At 47.8% G+C, this 18,121-nt stretch overlaps 1 protein-coding gene and 1 pseudogene across 1 annotated transcript; both read left to right on the forward strand.

The window, feature by feature from the left end:
- The first annotated feature begins 1,644 nt into the window (after positions 1-1,644).
- On the forward strand, positions 1,645-5,284 carry LOC116865270 (annotated as a pseudogene).
- A 5,187-nt stretch (positions 5,285-10,471) lies between these two features.
- On the forward strand, positions 10,472-17,169 carry UCP2 (uncoupling protein 2). The gene is made up of 8 exons (XM_032853118.1): positions 10,472-10,565; positions 11,547-11,704; positions 14,025-14,249; positions 14,424-14,634; positions 15,446-15,640; positions 15,730-15,831; positions 16,165-16,345; positions 16,716-17,169. The coding sequence occupies exons 3-8, from the start codon at positions 14,124-14,126 to the stop codon at positions 16,828-16,830; spliced, it is 930 nt and encodes a 309-aa protein (XP_032709009.1). The 5' UTR covers positions 10,472-10,565; positions 11,547-11,704; positions 14,025-14,123; the 3' UTR covers positions 16,831-17,169.
- The last annotated feature ends 952 nt before the right edge of the window (positions 17,170-18,121 follow it).

Genomic DNA, 18,121 nt, shown 5'->3' on the forward strand with positions numbered 1-18,121 from the left:
ATCCCAGGACCCTGAGATCATAACCTGAGCCAAAGTCAAGAGTTGGCCACTTAACCAACTGATCCACCCAGGCGCCCTCCCCATAGCAATGTTAACACATCATCCACCAAACTATCTGGATGATGATACCAAAAGAGAGAAAGGATCAATTCTACCAAGAGTTATTTTGATTGGGAGCAGCACCTTAGTGACCTCTGAGTCCAGACTTTTGAAGAAAGGAAAACCAGGGGCGCCTTGGTAGCTCAGTATTTAGGCTTCTGCTAAGGTCCGCTAAGGCGTCTAGCTCAGGTCATGGGATCAAGTCCCACATCAAGTTCTGCATTGGGCTCCCCGCTTGGTGGGGAGCCTACTTCTCCCTCTCCACTTCTCCCTCTCCCCCTACGGCTCCCCCTGCTTGTGTTCTCCCACTCTATGTCAAATAAATAAATAAAATCTTCAAAAAACTAAGAAAGGAAGGAAGAAGGAAAGAGAAAGGAAAAAGAAAGGAAAGAAAGCCCAGATTGGTGGGAGGTCTTCTATAGTTTCCTGGGCAAAATATTAGCTCTCGGGGCACCTGGGTGGCTCAGTGGGTTGGAGCCTCTGCCTTCGGCTCAGGTCATGATCTCAGGGTCCTGGGATCGAGCCCCGCATCCGGCTCTCTGCTCAGTGAAGAGCCTGCTTCCTCCTCTCTCTCTCTCTCTGCCTGCCTCTCTGCCTACATGTGATCTCTGTCTGTCAAATAAATAAATAAAATCTTAAAAAAAAAAATATTAGCTCTCTTTCCCCACTTTTTAAAGGCAGAAGTTGAACCAAATGAACTAAAGCTCTAAAGTTCAGTGATTCTAAGTACTGAAACAGCATGCAAGAAGAACTAAAGTAAGAACTAAACCACAGCATGCAAGCCCTTCCTAGTTCTATCCCCAATTCTGCCACAAGGAAGTCAGGGATGAGATCTTGTAAAATGGTCAGGTCACCAGCTGAGGCCCCACAGGGAAGTTGGCATCTTAGCTCTGCGCACCCATCCCCCACAACACACCCACAGACACTTACTCCATCAAGTCATTAAGAGGAAATGTGCTCTGGGGCTCCTAGGTAGCTCACATGTTCTCACTCTTAGAAAAGAAAAAAAAAAAGGAAAGGAAAGGAAAGGAAAGGAAAGGAAAGGAAAGGAAAGGAAAGGAAAGGAAAGGAAAGGAAAGGAAAGGAAAGGAAGAAAAAAGTTTACTTTAAAAATGCACTTGGGGCGCCTGGGTGGCTCAGGCGGTTGGGTGTCTGCATTTGGCTCGGGTCATGATCCCGGGGTCCTGGAATCGAGCCCTGCATCCGGGTCTTTGCTCGGCGGGGAGCCTGCTTCTCCGTCTCCCTGTGCCTGCTGCTCCCCCTGCTTGTGCTCTCTCACGTTCTCTCTAATAAATAAAATATTTTTAAAAAATTTTTGTTTTAATTTTTAAAATAAATAAATAAATAAATATGCACTTAATTTGAAAAAGGGATCACTGGTGATCTCCAAGAAACATGTGTGCCTGTGTAACTATGTGTGCAGGGTATCTGTATGTACGTGTGAGTGTGTGTGTATATGCAGGGATGATGAGAGGAGTTGGCCAGGTGAAGATCTGAGGAAGTGTTCCAGGATAAGGAAACAAGAAGCCCACAGGCCCTACGGGAATGAGCTTGACATGTTCAGAGAACAGAAAGAAGGCTGTGTGTGGCTGGCATAAAGTGAATGAGATGAATGTGAGATCATTCCTTTATTCATGCATCAAATATGTAAGAGTTGTGCCAGAGGCTGAGAAGACAGAGGACAGCCAATTGTCTGGAAAGTGTGGCAGAGAAAGGAAGGAGGGGGGAAAGCCACTGTAGAAGGGGTAGGAAAGTCCTGAGGGTTTCTTTCCATTTACACACACAGAATAGAAGAAAGGAAAGATTGAAGATAAGGGAAATAGATTGCAGAAACAAGATCCTGGAGAAAACAGAAGAGGACAGAATAATGGAGTAAGGTGGTAGGGATCAATATGGAATGGATATGGAAAGGCCAGAAATAAAACAGCCATAAAGGCAAACATTTTGAAATGCAGAGAAGCAAAATGAAAGCATTCTCCAGTCTTCCCATCAAAATTTCAGGAATGGTTATATAGGAAAGCTGGTTAAGGCCTAGAGAGTGACTTATAAAGAAGATCTTAAAGCTCTTTCTTTCTCCCTTAAAATATAATTTAATGAACAAACTGGGTCCTCTGGTACACCCCTGGCACCATTTTCTGTTCTCTGCCACACTGAGATGTCTGGAGCCCTCACTATTGGGAATTCCAAAGTATAAGGCACCAGGCCCCTAGTGGGTTCCCCCCAGCTGTATCAGGGCTCTCACACCATAAACATGGAGGTCCACATAAAGCACATCACCCACAGAGCAAGCTGCTAGCCAATATGTGACAGGGTCTTTAAAATTCACAGAGAAAATATGCCAAGTAGATAGTCCTCTACATACCCACCATCAGCTATGATATGGAAATATAAACATGTCAAGAAAGATGACTGCAAATACTTTGAGGACCTATTATACTCTGGATTTTTTTCAGGCTTTACCTTCACCATTTATTGGATATTGTGGGTCTGAAGATAATAATATTTTTGTATCATGTTAAGGTTACAGAGGACATTTTGAAAAAAGAGAAAAGTTTTGCTTCATTGTCCAATGTTATTAGAGCTGACTGTCTACGGTTTCTTGGCATTAAAAGACAGTAGTACATTGATATTATGAATCAGTATAGATCAAATTTTTTCTTTTTGAAATTTGGAGGAATGATCACCTACCAATAAAGCCAGTAGAAAATTCCACAGAGACATGGTAGGGAGTGTAAACTAGTCAGATCACAAAAATGATGTAAAAATATGCATCTTGCCTGAGAAATATACTATAGTTCAGATCGTTGATTCAGGTCAGTCCTTAACTCTCTGGATCACTAGATTATAATGTGGTGCATAGTTTATGTAATAAAGGATTTATTTATTTGAACCTATCAATCTCTGATGACAATTTCATTTTTTTTTAAGATTTTATTAATTTATTTGAGAGAGAGAGATCTCAAGTAGGCAGAGAGGCAGGCAGAGAGAGAAGAGGAAGCAGGCTGCCAGTTGAGCAGAAAGCCCAATGTGGGGCTCGATCCGATAACCCTGAGATCATGACCTGAGCCGAAGGGAGAGGCTTAACCCACTGAGCCACCCAGGCGCCCTGACAATTTCATTCTCTTGAAAGTTCTGTAATGAACTGAGTACAAGATGACTAGTAATTACTTTGGAACTATACTTCTTTCAATAGATAAGCATATTAATGCTGCCGAGCTTGCAAATGTCCTCGAGATACACTTATCATTGGTTATGAACGATGTGTCCAAGAACTGCTGATTGGGCCAACTTTGTGCCTAAGAAGAGACAAGTAAGAAACCGGGACCAACTTCATTATCATGGTGGAATGTACCCTCTGTAAACAAATTTAAAAGTAGTTTACATCCACAAAAGATATTCTTACCAGGGCAGGTGGAGAAAGTAGGAGTCCTGAACGAGAAGCTTTGTCAGCTCTGATAGTGAAACTAGATCCAGCTGACACAGCCTGTCCAAGCAGTACGGGTCTGTCCCCAGGATACACAAAGATACTGCTTCCCTATTTGACTCCACTATAACCTTTTTTTTTTTTTTTTTTAGAAATTTTTTATTTATTTGACAGACAGAGATCACAAGTAGGCAGAGAGGCAGGCAGAGAGAGAGGAAGGGAAGCAGGCTCCCTGTTGAGCAGAGAGCCCGATGCGGGACTCGATCCCAGGACCCTGAGATCATGACCTGAGCCGAAGGCAGCGGCTTAACCCACTGAGCCACCCAGGCGCCCCACACTATAACCTTTTTAATGATGGGAAATCTTTCACCAAAAGTTAGCAAACTCTCACATGAGTCTCTGGACAGCTTCCTTACAGAATCAGAAAAGATTCAAAATACTTGGGAAGGACAAGCGCAGACTACAGAGATATCTTGATCCGGCACTTAGAGAAACAAATACTGTCTGTGCATTGTAATGACAACCCGATTATGTTTTTCTTCTGAATCTCTTACACTGTAAAGCCTTCTTGATTTGAACCTTACGACTTGCAGCAGACTCCTAAACAAAAATTACAAATTGCTTGTTTCCATGGCTCCTCTCACTAACAGATCCAGCCCATTGGCAGGAAGACAGCTCAGCATTTTAGACCCATTATCCAGAAGTCACCACCCAGAAGTTAAATCCCCATTTTTTATTACTGTCCAAAAGTGTAAGACTTCAAAAACAGTCAGATATAATTCATGGTCATTATTAGGCACTAATAATGTCTTGGAGTCATAAACCTGAAGTAAGAGGCGCCTGGGTGGCTCAGTGGGTTAAAGCCTCTGCCTTCAGCTCAGGCCATGATCTCGGGGTCCTGGGATTGAGCCCCACATCAGGCTCTCTGCTCAGTGGGGAGCCTGCTTCCCCCTCTCTCTCTGCCTGCCTCTCTGCCTACTTGTGATCTATCAAATAAATAAATAAAATCTTAAAAAATAATAATAAACCTGAAGTAATTCCTACTTCACACATATTCACACATATTGAATGATGGGATGAGAGAAATTTTTCCCATTTGATAAAACAACTACAAGGAGAGGCGTGACTCATAAAGCATTGCAAATATTCAGAACAGAATGAGTTTGCAGGGATTTCTGTGGTTATGTCACCATGCTCTACACTTCTAAACAACCTATAAACAGAAAATTTGGTGATGTTTCTGAGAAAAAAAGGAGAACCTGATTTAACTTCCGGCTCAGAGCAAATGAATGTACAGAATCGTTTGAAATAGTCACTGAGGAAGCAACTACAGATTCAACAACAAAACAGAGCTCTGATGTTGCCACAACAGAAACCGACTAGTTTCCCCTTGAGCTGTGCTTTGAAATTCCTGGTTAGCTCTGAATTAAATGAGAACGTTTGTAGGAAACCTGCTACACACAAACTTTGCAGAGAAAAAAGCCTTCAAAAACCCCATTCAGAACAAACAAACCACTCCATTCCGTTCAGAGAAAATTCTGTCTACATGTCCTTAATTTTTCATTCATTCCAGGAAAGAGATTTAACACTGGATATTCACACTGAAGCCAGTTTTTCAAGTTTGCTTTACCATTTTATGCTGGTATGGAAGTCCCAATTCCTGCAAATAATGCAATATTTAAGACATAAAATCTTATCAATCTTATCAGAATGGAATAGAGGGTCACCCTCCTCAATCCTGCTAATCTTCACTTGCAGTAATTTGATAACAACATGTGTTATTCACACTTGGTGTTTTTTTTTTTCTTTCTTAAAGCTAGCTTTATAGAGACGGTCACTAAAAAGCATCCTGCTGGTGTGGTGTAACTTATCACTTAAATGATGTTCAAAGTGTGTTGTGGTATAGTTTGGGAAACATTTAATATTGTTTGGCATCTTGCTGATTATAGCACATCCTAATGCAACAAAGAGCTGCTTTATTCTTTTTAATATTTTATTTATTTGACAAAGAGAAAGAGCACAGGCAGGGGGAGTGGTAGGCTTCCTGCTGAGCAGAGAGCCCAACAGTGGGGTTCGATGCTAGGACCCTGAGATAATGAACCAAGCTGAAGCCAGGTGCCTAACCGACTGAGCCACCCAAGCACCCACAAAGAGCTGCTTTAAAAGAAAATTGAGGGGCACCTGGGTGGCTCAGTAGGTTGGACATCCAACTCTCGATTTGGCTCAGGTCGTGGGATGACACCCACCTCCCCTCCCATCAGGTTCCCCCACTCAGTGGGGAGTTTGCTTCTCTCTCTCTCTCTCCTCTCTTCCTCTGCCCCTTCCTCCACTCGAAAGCTCTCTCTCAAATAAGTCTTTTTTTTTTTAACTGACGCTAGGTTCTTTTTTCTTTCTTTCTTTTTTTTTTTAAACAAAGACTTTCTAGCAGTCAACACTGTATTTTTTATCTTGAGTTGATCTAAGGACAAACTTTACTATCACTGCTAACATTTATAAGCTACTATGAACATTGTAATGGTGATTTTATGCGTTACTTTATCAAACCTAGACCTCGTCTAATTTTATATTTTGTTACCTATGCTTTTGGAGCTAATGGAAGAGATTTAACTCTTCTTATGAAAATACTTCTTGGTATCTAGAGTAGAAAGAGTATAAAACAATAAACCTGCAGTATTGAGAAGTTTGATAAGGCATTAAGAATTCTTTTTTTTTAAGATTTTATTTATTTTGATGGAGAGAGACACAGCAAGAGAGGGAACACAAGCAGGGAGAATGGGAGAAGCAGGCTTCCCACTGAGCAGGGAGCCTGAGGTAGGGCTCGAACCCAGGACCCTGGGATCATGACCCGAGCCAAAGGCGGATGCTCAACTACTGAGCCACCCAGGTGCCCCAAGACATTAAGAATTCTAGTAGATATCTTTAACTTATGTATATCAATTGAATCTTGTTGAAGATATGCAAATCAGCATAGTTGTATATAATTTAACCTTGTTTTTTAAGGTCTTAACTCAGACTATAAAGATTCACTGACATCTTATGAGAAGTTTTGGGAAAAAAAATTTTTTTAACCCATTTAGAATTCATTCAAAGTTCAACAAGCAGTCCTTGAAAGGATGTTAACAGGTCCAATTTGCATTTTTTTTTCCTTTTTTTTTTTTTCTGGTACCAGCTTTATTGAAATATAATTGATATACTCTGCAGTTCATACATTTAGAGAGAAAGTCAACAGTTTTTAGTATAGAGTTGTGCAGCCGTCACCACAACCAATTTTAGAACATTTTAATCATCTCAAAACACCCAGCCCCTCCTTACCCTTTACCTGTCATGCCCCAATAACCTCCATCTTTCCCAGCCCCACTTTCTCCCTCTATAGAGTTACCTATTCAGACTTTTCATGTAAGTAGAAGCATACCGAATGTGGTCCTTTGTGTCTGGCTTCCTTCACTTAGCATTCTGTTTCCAGGGTTCATCTATGTTGTAGTATGTATCAGTACTTAATTCCTTTTTATTGCTAACTAAAGATACGTCTTTTAACTTCTTTAAAGATGCATCTTTTAACTCTTAACAGTGTTTTTCTAATTCAACATTACAAATATAGTGTTTGGGGCATCTGGGTGGCTCAGTCAGTTAGGCACCTGGCTTCAGCTCGGGTCATGATTTCAGGGTCCTGGGATGAGCCCTGAATTGTGCTCTTTGCTCAGCGGGGAGCCTGCTTCTCCCTCCCGCTCTGCCTGCCACTCCCCCTGCCTGTGCTCTTTCTCTTTGTCAAATAAATAAAATATTAAAAAGAATAAAGCAGCTCTTTGTTGCATTAGGATGTGCTATAATCAGCAAGATGCCAAACAATATTAAATGTTTCCCAAACTATACCACAACACACTTTGAACATCATTTAAGTGATAAGTTACACCACACCAGCAGGATGCTTTTTAGTGACTGTCACTATAAAGCTAGCTTTAAGAAAGAAAAAAATAACAGGGAGCCTGTTTCTCCCTCTCCCTCTGCCCTACCCCTACCCACCCGCAATGCCCTCACTTGACTTTCTCTCTCTCATGCTCGCTCTCTCAAATAAATTTAAAAAATTTTTTAATAAAAATAAAATCTTTTAAAAAATGCAATCAGATCATTTTGTGTTTATTTTCAGGGGTTAACACAGCCAACCTACTCAATATTTTAAAATTAACAGAGACACTTGAAGTGTCTAATATTTAACATTTTCTCATGTTGATTTTAATAACCTAATGTTTTCAATTTTCTATGGCATTCTTTTTTTTTTTTTTAAAGATTTTATTTATTTGACAGAGATCACAAGTAGGCAGAGAGACAGGCGGGCGGGCAGGGGCGGGAAGCAGTCTCCCTGCTGAGCAGAGAGCCCGATGCAGGGCTGGATCCCAGGACCCTGAGATCATGACCTGAGCCGAAGGCAGAGGCTTAACCCACTGAGCCACCCAGACGCTCCTGTATTTAAAATTTTTAAGTTCCAAAACTGTAAATACAGTGGACTATTTTCTGGTATGATTACCAACATTATAAACTTTGTCAGCTTAATTATTGGCACATATATTTACAACTAAACTGGGGTATATATATATATATATATATATATTCAATGAAACAGATGTGAAACAAGTTTTTTTGTTGTTTTTGGTTTTTTTTGTGAAACAAGTTTTTAAAATGCACTGACCTGTATGCATACATTCTCTAATCTGTCTACAAGATCTCTAATGACTCAGACAATAGGCTTGCTAAAAGTCCAGGGGTCTATAGCATTACTCTAATCTGCCTGGCTCCAGCCAAAATAAAAGAGCATTTGGGGGTTTTGTGGTTTATTTTTTTGTTTTCAAACTCTTGTGTTGAGAGAATTTTTTTTTAAGATTTTATTTATTAAAGAAAAAGAAAAAGATTTTATTTATTGACAGAGGTCACAAGTAGGCAGAGAGGCAGGCAGAGAGAGAGAGAGGCTCCCTGCTGAGCAGAGACCGATGCAGGGCTGGATCCCAGGATCTTGAGATCATGACCTGAGCCAAAGGCAAAGGCTTAACCCACTGAGCCACCCAGGCGCCCCTAGAGAATTTAACAGGATTTGTTCTTAAGGGATCCACACAGGGTCTTGGGAATCTCTACTTCTCTTTTTAAGTGTTCACACATGATCCTTTTAACAGCCCTTGAATTTTGCCAGGAATGATTAAACATTTCATGGGTATGCAGTCTTTGGAACTCAGATTCTTCCCTGTTTGGGCAGTCAGGGTGACACTCTCATCTTCAGGCCTTTAGATGCATCCTGTTCTGTCTCCTCAAGTTCAGCAGTTTCACCACCAGTCACAGGACATCCTGGGAATCATTTCGTCACAGCAACAGACAGACGCTTGTGCAAAAGCTAGACCAGCTAGTGGATAGGAGCCTCCACAGGGCCAGAAAAATTTCTCTGGCTTGACTTCTCAGTTTCCACTTTTGTTTTCTGCTTCTGCCAGGACCATGTGCTCCGTGTTTTTCTTTCCTGCTATAATTATCCAGGCCCATTCCAATTATTCTCAGCTGACAATTTCTGCTTGCGGACAATTCAGAAAACAAACGCATGGAATCTGATAAACCAGGGTTTAAGTCGCGGCTCACCACTTCCTAGCTGTGTGACATTAGGTAGGTGATTTAACCTCTTTGGGACTCTTTCCTCATCTGTAAAATTTAGGTTAATATCAGCTTCACAAGATTATGCTAAGTATTCACACTGAACGTGAACCTGGTAATTGTAGTCAGCAAATGTTCATCTCCCCCCCCATCCTCCCATTACGCTTTTCCACGCATCTTCAACAGCAGCCCAAAAGGCACGCACTGAACCTCTAGTCGCCCCTTGGACTGTTGTGATAATAAAAATATAGGAAATAGCTTCCTGCTTTCGAGAATTTTACAATCTAGTCAGTAAAACCGCTTCCACTACCTCAGAACAGTCCTGAGGCTGAAAGATGAGAACAGGAAGAAAGGGACAGAGGCGTACTAGGGCAAAGAAGAGTCCTATCTCCTTCTACTCCCCAAACGTCGTATTTGTTCCAGCCACAGGACCCAACTGCTGGTTTTTTACGTTCCTGTTGCCCCTAGAAGACCGCCAGCCCCCTGAAGGCTAGCCAGGTTCAGCTCATCTAAATCAATTTCTCTTCTGGGGGCTGGGCGAGCAGCAGGCCCCGGCCCTGTTCCGCCTTCGCACTCGCGCGGCGCCAGCTCGAGCACTCGGCTGCAAGTGGGGGCGGGAGCGTCACGCTCGGGCCTGCGTCCCACCCGGGTAGGAAAATCCCTCCGGTCCCCAGGGCAAAGCCGGGGTGCGGCGGGAGACGGCGGGAAGCCCGGCCGCGTCGCGCGGCCGTTGGCGGTTAACCGCCACCGGCCGCTGCAGCCCGGATTGGCTCCTTCCGCGGGCAACGCGGCGGCTTTAACCAATCGCCAGCGGTCGGGAGGCCCCGCCCAGCCAGAGCGGCGGGAGGCGAGCGTCCTGTTTGCCTGGTCCGGGGGTCGCGGACTAGGCGGGTGAAGCAGGGAGTGCTCTCCACCCGACCCTCTGGGGGCGCTGTTAGAAAGAGCCCTGGCGGGGTGCCGGGGTAGAGAGGCTTGTGTGACCCTGGACAGGCTCTGCTCCTTTCCAGGCGTCAGCCTTGCCATTCTCAGCAGGAGGTTGGCGGACCGCGGGGGAGGGGGGGTATGAGGCGGAGCGACGGAGTGACCCTGCGGGCTCACGAACGGGTAGACGCGGGAATCTGTCTGCAAGGCATGAGAGTGGAGGAAGACGCGCAGAGAACCTTGGGCGTGACTACTCTTGAGGAAAGGCGGGGGCTAGAAGGTCACCTCCCCCGACCCCACCAGAGCCCACAGGCCCCCCTGCGCAGGCCCCGCCCCGCAGGCCCCGCCCCCCAGACCGAAACCGCCCAGCAGGCCCCGGGGACCCCCACTGCAAGCTCGCCAGCAGCGTTCTAGGACCGAGTACCGTCTGCTTTCCCTCCACGCGCTCGCCGCCCGCAAACAGAGCCGTCGGCACTCGTGTTCTCCCTGTTGCCGGGTGAGCCTGGGCCCCGCCCGCCCCAGCGCTGCGCCCGCTACACCTGCGGCAAGCCCGCAACCGGCGGCGCGGATCCGCGCCCTTCCCTCTCTTTAACTTCCCTCTTCTCCCAGCCTATCTTGTATTTTTCCTCTCTGGCCTCTTTTTCCTTATCTCTCTTCTTTCCCTCTTTTTCTCTCTCCCTTTTGTTCTTACCGCTCAGGTTCAGTTGCCTGTAACTTCCTCCTCTTCCACTCTCCGCTCAGCCTGGATGCCCAGCCCCGGCTTGGGTGGGGGGGGGGCCTTCCACGCGTCCACAATGACCTGAATGGCCTTCCCCTCACGAGGAAGAGGAGGTTTTGAGTTTTTGAGTAGGGCCTGCCCCCAGCCCTTCTATCCTCCTCACAGTCCGCACCTGGGGCCTAGTCGACTCTCAAGAGAGGCTTCGACCTATCATGACCTTTTTACAACAGTCTCGTTCGTCAGAGTCTGCTGTGTCGGAGAGTGCTTCTACAGAGAGTGCCACTAAAGCAGAAATCTCGAAGGCAGTAAATGCGCGATACCAAGCAGACTGGGGAGGGGGTACTCCTGGGTTCATTCCCCCCACACACACACACAGTTTGTGCACTTAATTAGTCCCCAGCTGCCGTGGGTGAAATGGACCCTGTTCCTTTCTCCTCCCCACCTCCCAGCTTAAGGACTGTGGGTTTTTGTGCCTCTGGCAGGTGGCTCTTTCCTTGCTGGAGTGTGATCCTTTAAGAAAGATTTCCCTTTCTAAACCCTCCTCTTGGGGCGCCTGGGTGGCTCAGTTCGTTGAGCCTCTGACTGTGGGCTTCCGCTCAGGATCTGGGGGTGTGGGTTCCAGCTGGTACTGAGCTCTAAGCTCAGCAGCGAGCGGGCTTGAGGTTTTCTCCCTCCCTCTACCCCTCCCCCCAGGCACATGATCTCTCTCTCTCTCTCTCTCTAAAATAAATAAACTCTCTTCTTTGCCCTCATCCACAGGACACATAGTATGTCTATTAGGTGTTTCGTCTCCCAGCCATTTTCTATGGAAAACCAAGGGGATCGGGCCATGATAGCCACTGGCAGCTTTGAAGAATGGGATGTCTTTAGAGAAGCTTGATCTTCAGAGGCCTCAGCGTGAGACCATACAAAGCCGGGTAAGAGTCCAGTCTGAGGGAGGGGTCCCCTGCTGCCTACAGCCGCAGCCTTTTAGCCTGGGGGCGGGAGTCTAGAATATTAGCAAAAATAACTACCGCCCCCCCACTCCAGTGAAGTTGCTCTTCAGAGTTCACAAAGCACTTTCATATATTCCTGCTCTCATTCTGTCCTTTAAGCTGACCTTGACAAGCCAGGGATGGTGGTCCCCCATATTTACAAAGGAAGAAATTGAAGCCTAGATGGGATAGTGATTAGCCCTTGGTCATCCTGGAAGTCTGCAGCAGAGCTAGGACAGACTCTTTCCAGGCTTGAGTATTACACTTAGTAGGGTTTTTACCACCAATGACCCCATACTCATGCCTCTGAAGGACCTGAGCAAACCCACAGCAACGTTTGAAATGGCAAGTGAGCCTCTGTGCACCTGTCTTTGAGGTGGTCGGGGGCTGGGTCTTGTTCTTCTCTGGCCTTCACAGCACTGCAGCCTAGCTCAGGGTCGGGACACGATTGACCCCAGAGAAGGGACATGGTTTGCCTGAACCTTCTCAGAACTGTCAAATTGTCATGAGAGAACTTGAGTGTTAGACTTCCTTACAAAAGCCCTACCTATGCCGGGGCTGAGAAAACAGTGGGAGAGAAATGTTCTGGACACCAGCGCAAAGCAAATTGCATAAGCTTTGTGGAGTCAATACACGTGGCTCTGGCTAAGCTGCCAACTCTGTGACATGGAAGTAAGGCAGCCACCTCACAGGGCTGCTCTGAGGAGTGAGCTAACAGTGCTCCCGCCGTTGAGGTGGGGAAGGTATGGAACACGTTCTGGGGGATAGTTAGGTCAGGCAGGGAACCTGGGGCATCTGAAGCACCTTCATCAACCCGTTCTGCCGTATGACTCCCAATCTTCACTGAGCCTCATGTGGCCAGGTTCCAGGGAAACTCAAATAAGACCAGGTCTGACCTGTAGGAGCTCTGGGTAGAGCTGAGTGGTAAGGAGCCTCTGGATTTCACTGTTTGCCCCAGCTACCTGGAGTGAGCAGCCCAGGAGGAAGCAGCTGTTTGCTTCCATGGGTCTTTGTGTACTCAACGGACTCCAACCACATCCTCCTCCTGCTGGCCAGCATTTCGCTCATGGCCCTAGTGACAAGGGCGGCCAATCAGGCTGGGCTCAGAGCAGCTGCTCCCGAAGTCAGAGAAGTGAGCTCAGGGAAGAGAGAAGCAGGTCACCCTCCCCCACCGGGCCACTGAGCTCACTTCCTCCCCAGCCCATGGGGGCAGCAGAGAAGGCTGTTGTTCCAACTTTGAGAACAAAATGGAGTGTTTGGTTTCCTGTTTCATTCTTGATAGCTCTGACCTGCACGTCCCCAAGCTTGCCCCTCCTGTGAAGATGGTGGATCCCCTGTGTTGAAGGAGAGGAAACTGGCCAGAGAAGGAGCCGGTTTTCCCTGCATCACACAGTAGTCCAGGGTGAGAGAGTCCAGGGCCTGTGTACCTGCTCTCAGCCCTGAGAGTTGCCCAGGATTCTTCAAGGCCCAGCTAAATATCAACTTTTCCGATCACACACTCTTCCTTACCTCTCTCCTGATAGAGTTAGTTGTTCCCTCCCCATTTTGAGAGTATGTCCTGCAGGCCCCAAATGCAGCTTGAGTTACCTGCCCATCCCCTGTGCCAGACAGTAAGGCCCCTCTGGGGTGACCTTGTCTCCTGTCTCTCAGTAAACCAACGCCCAGCAAAACAATCTTGAAAGAATGACTCTAGAGAGCCCCAGTGGTGCAGGCTTGGGAAGAGAATGAGAGTAATGGGCTGGGAAAGGGTTGAACTGGTCTTGCCATTCTTTTTTTTTTTTTTTTTTTTTTCCTAGACTTAGGCAATTACGGACCCGTAGGAACCTCTCCTGCTTAAGAAATCCAGGGCATAAGCCTGTGAGTTTGTGCCTGTCAGGTCTTGGTCTGACTGCAACATTTTCCCCACTTCTGCCTGTCTTACAGACCTGCGGAAGCAGGAATGTGGGCATCACCAGTGAGCTCTCTGCACCCAGCAGAGAGAAAGCTGGGGCATTGACTCAGAGGCACTGACTTATCCCACTAAGATAGCCGGGAGCCGGACTCTCCCTGTAAGTCTGGGAAAAGGAGGGGCCGCTTCACAAAATGTGTTCTCCCCAAGCAGGAATTGCTTCTCCAGCCCCAATATGAGTAGCTCCAGAGCTCACGAGGTTGCTCTGGTTCTTGCTTAGGGACGTGGTACTGTCAGGGAAGGTAGGGGTGGGGTGGTGAGCAGGGAAGGACTGGGCATACTGCTGCTAATGGGACTTCTCTCTCCTTGGCTTAGATTCCGGCAGAGTTCCTCTGTCTCGTCTCATTGTTGCCTGAAAGTGTTCCGTTCGCCACTCTTTTTCCATCTCCTGGGAGGTAGCGGGATATCAGCATTATGGTCGGGTTCAAGGCTACAGATGTACCCCCTACTGCCACGGTGAAGTTCCTGGGGGCTGGCACAGCTGCCTGCATTGCAGATCTCATCACCTTTCCTCTGGACACTGCGAAAGTCCGGCTGCAGGTGAGGGGATAAAGCCTGGGGTTCCTGATATTGTCTGGTCTGCTCTGCCCCAAGATACAGACTCCGTAAGAGCCAGGGAAATGTTTAGAACTGTAAACTTTGGAGCATAGGGATGGCAGGAGATGGAGAGCACAACCTGCCTTATCCATATAACCACCCACCTTGACCTTGCAGATCCAAGGAGAGAGGCAGGGGCCAGTGCGGGCTTCAGCCAGCGCCCAGTACCGTGGCGTGCTGGGCACCATTCTGACCATGGTGCGCACCGAGGGCCCCCGCAGCCTCTACAGTGGGCTGGTCGCCGGCCTACAGCGCCAAATGAGCTTTGCCTCCGTCCGCATCGGCCTCTACGACTCTGTCAAGCAGTTCTACACCAAGGGTTCTGAGCGTGAGTGTGGGACTAGACCATAGGCCCCTGGGCCTTTTCTTTGTTGTGATGATTGATCCATCAAATCATCCTTGATTGATGATTTGCTGCATAGCCCCTTTAGGCTTCCAGATCATTAGGCTAGTCAGAGGAACTGAGAACTGGAAGGGACCTTGATTCTCCTAATGATTCCTGAACACCTGGGCTGTGCTAAGCTCTGTGCAGGGCATCACCCCAGGACAGTCCTCACAACTGCTCTGAGAGTAGGTGGCATCATCTCCAGATGAAAAGACTTAAGTCTTGCTGGGTGGAAAGGACTTGGCCAAGAGCACACAATGGGGAACCAGAAAAACACAGCCAGGAATTTTGCCTCCAAGGCCACTCTTCCATTTCATCTCAGCACGCCTTGCCCACCCTCCATTTTACACATGTGGAAACTGAGAACCCAGATCAAAAGGTTGGCTTTTCCCAAGATTACAGGGCAGAGAGAAATAGATCTGGCATGAGATCCCAAGTCTTACAGGTCCCAGGCCTTGAGAAGGCCACTTCTCTCTGAGCCTTGATTTTCACATTTGTCAAATGGAAAGGATTGTGATTTCTCAGGGCATGTACCCCTTGAGTTAAGTCTCACTTTGTCCTACTCCTTGCTGTGACCCTGTGCATAGCAAGTAATAGACCTCCACAGTGTTACTTTTCTTTGATGCAAAGTTTTTCGAGCAAGAGCTTATCTGAATCCTATTCCCAAAAGGCCAGAGGTGAGGTGGTTTTGGTGAGGAGAGGTGGAAAGTGAGTCCAACCCTCCCAGGCACTGACCCCCACGGTTCTCCCACAGATGCCGGCATTGGGAGCCGCCTCCTGGCAGGCAGCACAACAGGTGCCTTGGCTGTGGCTGTGGCCCAGCCCACAGATGTAGTAAAGGTCCGGTTCCAGGCTCAGGCCCGGGCTGGAAGTGGCCGGAGATACCAAAGCACTGTTGATGCCTACAAGACCATCGCCCGAGAGGAAGGGTTCCGAGGACTCTGGAAAGGTTTGTGTCCGTGTATCAGGTGTTTCCTCTTCCCCATCCTCCTTCTCCCCTAGTCTCTGGTCTCACATTGGTACACTTTCCTCCTGTAGGGACCTCTCCCAATGTTGCTCGTAATGCCATTGTCAACTGTGCTGAGCTGGTGACCTACGATCTCATCAAGGATGCCCTCCTGAAGGCCAACCTCATGACAGGTGAGTTAGAGTAATTGGTGCTGGGTCTCGCTTTTCCTACCATCTGGGAGCAGATGTGGAAGTCTGGTTGCCTGAGGACTACATCTTTTCATCCTGCTTCCCCTATGCTTGTGGAATGAGTTTAGATTTACCATATTGAAGCCTGCTGGGATGTAGCTCCCACTTTGCACACTGAGGCACTGAGGCAAAAGAACTCTTAGGTCATCAGGAGAAGTCCCAGCTGGAGTGTCTCTCTCTAAAACCATCAGACCCCCAAGCTACTTTAATAATCCCTTTCCTTCTGGAATGATGGGGTGAGGAGTCCTGACCGCCTCTCCTGCTCCTCCCTGGCAGATGACCTCCCTTGCCACTTCACTTCCGCCTTCGGGGCAGGCTTCTGCACCACTGTCATCGCCTCCCCTGTCGATGTGGTCAAGACGAGATACATGAACTCTGCCCTGGGCCAGTACAGCAGCGCTGGCCACTGTGCCCTCACCATGCTCCAGAAGGAGGGTCCACGAGCCTTCTACAAAGGGTGAGCCTTTGATCCGTCCCACCCAATTCGAAGCCTCCTGGCTGCCCATACCTACACACAGATGGGAGAGAACCACCTGCAACCAGGTGTCAAGCTCTTGTGATCCTGGTCCTGGTATTTCACCAGCATTTTCTCATGCTCTTAACTACTTCCAGAGTTGTCATCCCTACTTTGTCGGTACTAAAATGGAGACTCCCGGGGGATTCTTGGCTCACAGCCACACAACTGTGGGCCTGTGTTCCCTGAGCACTCTCAACCTCCTTGGGGGCAGAGCAGCTGGGTTGGATTGGATACCATAGGTGAGTGGGAGGTGGAGTGCCCTCATGAGTCACCAGATTACCCTCTGTGACCTGTGTTTTCTCTCTTCTAGGTTCATGCCCTCCTTTCTCCGTTTGGGTTCCTGGAATGTGGTGATGTTTGTCACCTATGAGCAGCTCAAACGGGCCCTCATGGCTACCCGCACTTCCCGGGAGGCTCCCTTTTGAGCGTCTCCTGCTGCTGAGCCCACCACCTCTAGCTTTGGCTTTGGCTTTGGCTCAGCTCTAGCCAGGCCGTGCTTCCCTTCCCTCTCTCCTCACCCCTTCCTTCCACTCCCTTTCCCACCACCTCCCTTCCCTCTCCCCACATTCTCACCCTTCTTCCCTACCTCATCTCCCCATCGCCTCTCAGTCCCAGTAGAGTTGACCCCAGCTGACACTGTAAGAGGCCTGGCACCAGCCAGGATCCCAAGCCTTCAGTTGCTTGAAAAGTTAAGCCCAGCTCTTTGTTCTGCCCCCAAGCCCAGCCCAGCCAGCATGTTACCCATAAAACAGGTTCAACCTTGGTGTCTCTTCCCTCTCTCATAGCTCTTTTTTTTTTTTTTTTAAAGATTTTATTTATTTATTTGACAGAGAGATCACAAGTAGGCAGAGAGGTAGGCAGAGAGAGAGGAGGAAGCAGGCTTCCCACTGAGCAGAGAGCCCGATTCGGGGCTCGATCCCAGGACCCTGGGATCATGACCTGAGCTGAAGGCAGAGGCTCCAACCCAGTGAGCCACCCAGGCGCCCCTCTCTCATAACTCTTACAGAGGTTTTGGTCCAGTGGGCCCTTTTGGCACTTAACTTAGAAAGGTATGACCCACCTTCTGCTTCCAGCATCCAATCTGGGGCCAGTGGAGGTCATCCTGTCCACATTTCTCTTCCCAGACCGGGCCCAGGGCTTAGATGGCAAGGGAAGGAGCAGCCGGGGCAGCAGTGGCTTCACTCGCACCAGGTCATGTCCCCCATGCCTGGTACTCCAGCACCTGCCTTTCTAAACCCTCCAGCTGGCTCCTGTTTATCTGCAAAGTGAGTGTGTTCCTGTCTGCCCTACATCGCCTGTGCTTCTTGGAAGATTTAGAGAACTTGGGAACCTTAGATGCTGTGAACTTAGTTTATTCCATTCTACAAATGAGAAACCTTCCCAAAGTCCCAGACCTAGTGAGGCAAAGTCAGGCCGCTTCTCGTCCTCCAATCATGCCCTTAGGGGGTAGTACTCCTGCACTGATGGGACAGGGGGCAAGGCGAACAGGTGGCCTCAACCTGAGGATACTTTCATTTGGAGTCTCAGCCTCTCCCTGGGCTCAAGATCCCAAGGAGGCAGTGCCAAGCCAGGACTTAGGCTGCACACGGTGTCAACCTCCCTGTCCCTAGCACCTGTCCTCAGGCAGGAAAGCAGATTTTATATCTGTTTCAAGGGGTTGGGGACTCTGAAGTCCCGGGATGCTGCGGCATCTTGTGCAGAGGCAGGCCCATTTTA

The sequence above is a fragment of the Lontra canadensis genome, unplaced genomic scaffold (assembly GCF_010015895.1).
Source record: "Lontra canadensis isolate GAN:19392208 unplaced genomic scaffold, GSC_riverotter_1.0 scaffold7, whole genome shotgun sequence".
Taxonomy (NCBI): Eukaryota; Metazoa; Chordata; class Mammalia; order Carnivora; family Mustelidae; genus Lontra; species Lontra canadensis.

Excerpts from the sequence above, each read along its gene's own strand:
- UCP2 (XM_032853118.1), top strand. The coding sequence starts at position 14,124 with ATGGTCGGGTTCAAGGCTACAGATGTACCCCCTACTGCCACGGTGAAG. Across the intron at positions 14,635-15,445 it reads CTACACCAAGGGTTCTGAGC|ATGCCGGCATTGGGAGCCGC; the intron begins GTGAGTGTGGGA and ends GTTCTCCCACAG. Across the intron at positions 15,832-16,164 it reads GAAGGCCAACCTCATGACAG|ATGACCTCCCTTGCCACTTC; the intron begins GTGAGTTAGAGT and ends CCTCCCTGGCAG.